The 4,316-nt window shown below is 49.3% G+C and overlaps 3 protein-coding genes across 3 annotated transcripts in view; 1 reads left to right on the top strand and 2 right to left on the bottom strand.

The window, feature by feature from the left end:
* Window positions 1–855, top strand: part of Pmar_PMAR006886 (SF-assemblin, putative) — a gene marked incomplete at both ends in the record, with an annotated part of 4,534 nt that extends 3,679 nt beyond the window's left edge. Inside the window, one exon of the mRNA XM_002788148.1 lies at window positions 776–855. Coding sequence (XP_002788194.1) covers window positions 776–855 — 80 coding nt within the window. The remainder of the gene's footprint in view (window positions 1–775) is intronic.
* A 1,608-nt stretch (window positions 856–2,463) lies between these two features.
* Pmar_PMAR006885 (hypothetical protein) lies at window positions 2,464–3,014 on the bottom strand (the record flags this gene model as incomplete). Its single annotated transcript, XM_002788147.1, has 4 exons — window positions 2,464–2,555; window positions 2,679–2,787; window positions 2,830–2,888; window positions 2,936–3,014. 4 exons carry the CDS (start codon window positions 3,012–3,014, stop codon window positions 2,464–2,466), a joined length of 339 nt encoding a protein of 112 aa, XP_002788193.1.
* Window positions 3,015–4,267: 1,253 nt separating this feature from the next.
* The window catches only part of Pmar_PMAR006884 (hypothetical protein), a gene marked incomplete at both ends in the record, with an annotated part of 213 nt that continues 164 nt past the window's right edge, over window positions 4,268–4,316 (bottom strand). The window contains one exon of the mRNA XM_002788146.1: window positions 4,268–4,316. Within this exon, the coding sequence (XP_002788192.1) occupies window positions 4,268–4,316 (49 nt within the window).

Genomic DNA, 4,316 nt, shown 5'->3' with positions numbered 1-4,316 from the left:
CTGTATGTCTGTGATCAACGGAGATGGGTTCGAAAGTTCATCAGTATACAAAGAGGTACCATGACAGAGAGTAGGATCAGTCAAAGCCGCACCATAAGGACTGTCAATTACAGTGTGCAACCAACTAGTGGAAACCGCATTAGCTACATCAAAGTTTTCCTCATCGTCTTCATTGGCTCCACGATCAGCTATCGGAGCCGCTTGTTCATCTGCCGGAAGTGCACGTTGCTCAGGAGATTCCTCAACACACGTTGCTGCCGAAGTAGTCGGAGATGGCTTCTTCTTAACGGACGCTTCCACAGCTGTTGGCTTCCTAGCCACAGCCTCAGCTCTCGAAGGGGAGCGGCACATAGCAGCAGTGTGCCCTGTTCCTCCACAACGCATACATGTGACCTTTTTACCAACCACCAATCTGCAATCACTCCTGTTATGCCCTGTTCGGCCACAGCCTAGACATCGTACCGAGAGATGAGCTGGGAGATCCTTCTCACAAGCTGTGGCAGTATGGCCTATCTCTAGGCAACGAAAGCATCTGTTCTCCCTGGATAGACGAGCATAGTCTATCCGCACAGATTTGCTGCTAACATCGGAAGCAGTCACAACAGTAGCAGCCACCGGAACCTGTCGTAGGGTAGGTTTGGAAACCAACCGATCTTGGGCCCGTGCACGGCTAATAAGCCTTATACGAGCCTGTTGTACTGACACACCGTCCAATCGATAGGAAAGAGCCCAATCGGCATATGGCTCTCGTAGACTATTGCAGAGACTATCATAGATATCCTCGTCCGAAACGCAGACGCCATTCAATCTCAATCTATTCACGATGTTGTCGAGCACTTGCAAGTGATGAACTAGGGTTACAGAAGGCCCTTGCGTGAGAGTGTTGAACTGTTGTCGAAGCGACACGACATCTGTGGGATCAAAATAACGTTGACGAAGCTCGGCTTTAAGAGATGCATATAGTTCCGAAGGCTTTCCCTGAGCCAAGTCACAGGGTGGCAGGGCATCACGCACGGTGCTGTCAATGGAGTACAACAACACAAAATAGGCCGTCGGAGATGACAGACTGATGGCAACTTGATTCAGTAAGCGTTCAATCGAAACCATATGCTCAGCCAAAGAGGGCCCATCACTAGTCACCTTCCATACCGGATGCCCGCTAACCTTCATCTCCGTGCGAGCTTCCTTGCGAGCGTCGAAGAAGTTAGTAGTGGTAGCAACACCACTGGCACCCTCAGTAGGTGAAGTCTCCCCATCGATTTCTGCCAAAGTCTTGAAAGGCGAATTCGTCTTCCTTGGAGCCATAACTTGTTCTCGGATGATTGTTGCAGATCAGGGATGAGAGACAACGTACTCGTAGAACGCAAGATACGATCGGCTGCTGACGAGGGTGTATACTACTCAGATGGTAGAACCAACTGTATGTAACTATGTCAGCTACTTATGAAAGAACGAGAGGAAGTAAGATAGCAAGATTGAGTGTCCGATCAGCAACATCTGACCGCACAAAGCTGTCTCTATAGGGTATTTAGCGCACGCCCATGTGCTCCGGCCATCCTACTCGACACTAATTATGCAGCTTCAGCGGAGATTCGCTAGTAAATCGCGTTATTGAGCGACTTATGGCAATCCCACAGACCGTGGAGACAAAAGGATGGCATTGGTGCGCATCCGACTAATCGAACATTCAGCATCAGTGTGGGTCCAAATTGCAGAGATTACCTTGGATCGTCTCACTCTACCAGGAATTCATCGTGAGTTCAGTGGTCCATGCTGAATTATTGCCGACTGTGGGTCCTCGGCCCCCAACAATTTCCTATACCGTATAGGAAAATGTTGGGCTAATGTATCGTATAGGCTATACGAGAGTATGCAAACGGATTGGAATCAGAAGGCGAGTCCGCCTTCATATGACATCACGGTGGTGAAGTTGAAACAAGAAGGTATACTTCACGTGTCAACTCTTGTGAGCCAGTGTGAAAGCACCCTGTAAGACTAATAGCCCGGTCCTACGCCGCCATTGGCGAGCAAGATCCTTCGTGTCGAGTTTGTATATTCCCATGACTGAGTCGACACGGTTTGAGTTCGATATACCGAGTGCTATTAGTAGTCTGATACCACAAACGTGACAGGTTTCCCGTTGCGGGCATCCATCATCGCTATGGCACTAAGCGCGCGTTGGTTTATTGGACCATATCTGTTGGAGCGATATCCGCACTGTAGCAGTGCCACTGTACGAGTTCAAGCATAGTCCCGTGACACGAGCCAGTGCTGCTGGCCTCAACTCTACTAGCCCAGTAGAATTAAAGAGGCCTCAAGAGCCTACTTTACAGTTGATGCCCATAAGTGGACCATTGATAGTAACTTTAGCAACAGCCGACACAGTCAGCGACAGTCACGACTACAACATCATATCATGCATGCTCCAACGAACTTCTGCATTCCTCACGAGTAATCTCGAGACTAATTTTCCATGTTCGTATTTCTAACGGCGAAGTCCGAACCGTAAACTGTCGAACTTGTCAGCTGTCGCGGCCCCTTATCATTCGTAGAGTCTGAATAACTAGATGTACGCGTGAAGATTGCAATTGACGAATTTTCTCCGCCGTTTCCATTTCGATGTAAGCCGCGAAAAACACATTTTTTTGCTAAAAAAAAGAAAAATTTTTCCCATTTACCTGTAGGCTGGTAGCCTTCGTAACCTGGAATATTATGGGAGTAGATCTCAGTCATGATGATCTTGTCGGAAGCCTCGCGAACATTCTTGCCCAAAGCTTGAGAAACGACCTGAACCAACTACATGATCGTGTACACTGAAGGGCTCCTCACGGAAGGGTTGCGCACGTTGGACGGTATGAAGCCCTGATACCCTGGAATGTAGGCCTTCCCTGAACACGAGCGTCTTCACTTGCCATAATTCTCTGTAGGGGCTCACCTCTAGTTGTGCCGTCATCTAGTCCCGTTACCTTAACTGGTAGTTTGGATGCATTCCGACTGACGGAGAGGGAAGTCATCATGCGCTACCCCACCCCAAAGAGAGGAGACACCTACTCTGAGATGAGATCCCTCGGGGCACTTCCGTAGGCCCCATAGCGCTCAGTGAACGTCGAAATGCCGGTATCCTCAGTGACGCACCTGAAACCGTGACAGTCATCTCCTTGCAGTCGCTCGTGACGGTCACCTAGCAGGAACAACAGCAGTCGATCCACCTTTGACTTGTGGCTGCGTCCCTTTTGGGCTCCAATCGCCCTGACTTCTGGAATTTATGAAGTCAGCGCGATAGGAAGTCTGAGAGGAAGCCTCGGGGAGGTGATACGGAAGATTTCACCGTCCAATGGTTCGCCCGGGACAGTTCGTGTGCCTTGCGGTCGAATTCAGTCGCTCCCTCAGGCACTTGGTCTGACCGCTTCGCCTGACGCTGCCTATTCAACCACAACCTCAGGGTGAGTTGAGATGATCTCCTCGTACCTCCGCTGTTCATACCGCTCCGCCAACTCTTTCCGTTGGACTATGCAGTCCATGTTCGTTACATTGGAATAGCTCGTACCATATCTACGAGTTGTCTACAGTCGAGGTCGAAATACTCCTTCACGCTCACTCAGATCTGTCGGTGGATGTTGTGTGCCTTAGATAGGTGTGGTCGGGTTGCCGAGAGGACGCTGCTGTCGTGAAGGTTGTCACTCTGACGGGAATTTCCCTCAGAAAAAAGAGATCAATTTTCTCACATATCGTGTGGAGGCATTTTCTCATCTTGTCCTGGTTTCACTCCTGGTGGTGGTCTTTCGCCCTCGGGTAGGAATACGCTGTGTTGGGCTGTTCTCTTGATTATATAAGCCATTGTTGCGAACAAGAAGACTGTTGATGAAACTGTCGTCAAGAGGTAGTTCTAATATATAGTCTTCTTCCCCCTCGCGGAGAGACTCTCGTGTTAAACTTTGCGGTACGGTCTGATTTACTGAGAGTCTGTCATGGGCCACCACACATGGAAGAATCTTGATGACAGTCAGATGGTGTCTGCGTACAACTTGACGATCCTCCTGGAGGACCGACATCAACAACTAAGTCGAATAGTGTCATCGTATGGTGGCCATACGATAACAGGACTCGATGGTTTACACCATACTATGGTGTAAACCATCTCGGACCTGGGAATGGGCCTGCTTGAGCTTGAGCCGAAGTTTAAACGATTTCCAAACGATTATGCACTGCGCGAAAACGGTGAGCGATAATGTCCGGTTCTATTCGTCGCTCGATATAACCGTTCGAGCTAGGATTTGTTTCGTTGTCCTAAACCACGATCAAACAACTGTAGAGGG

The sequence above is a fragment of the Perkinsus marinus genome (genome assembly GCF_000006405.1).
Source record: "Perkinsus marinus ATCC 50983 genomic scaffold scf_1104296928836, whole genome shotgun sequence".
NCBI lineage: Eukaryota > Perkinsozoa > Perkinsida > Perkinsidae > Perkinsus > Perkinsus marinus.
The sequence above is the reverse complement of the archived record's forward strand: the minus strand, read 5'-3'. Positions and strand labels throughout refer to the sequence as shown.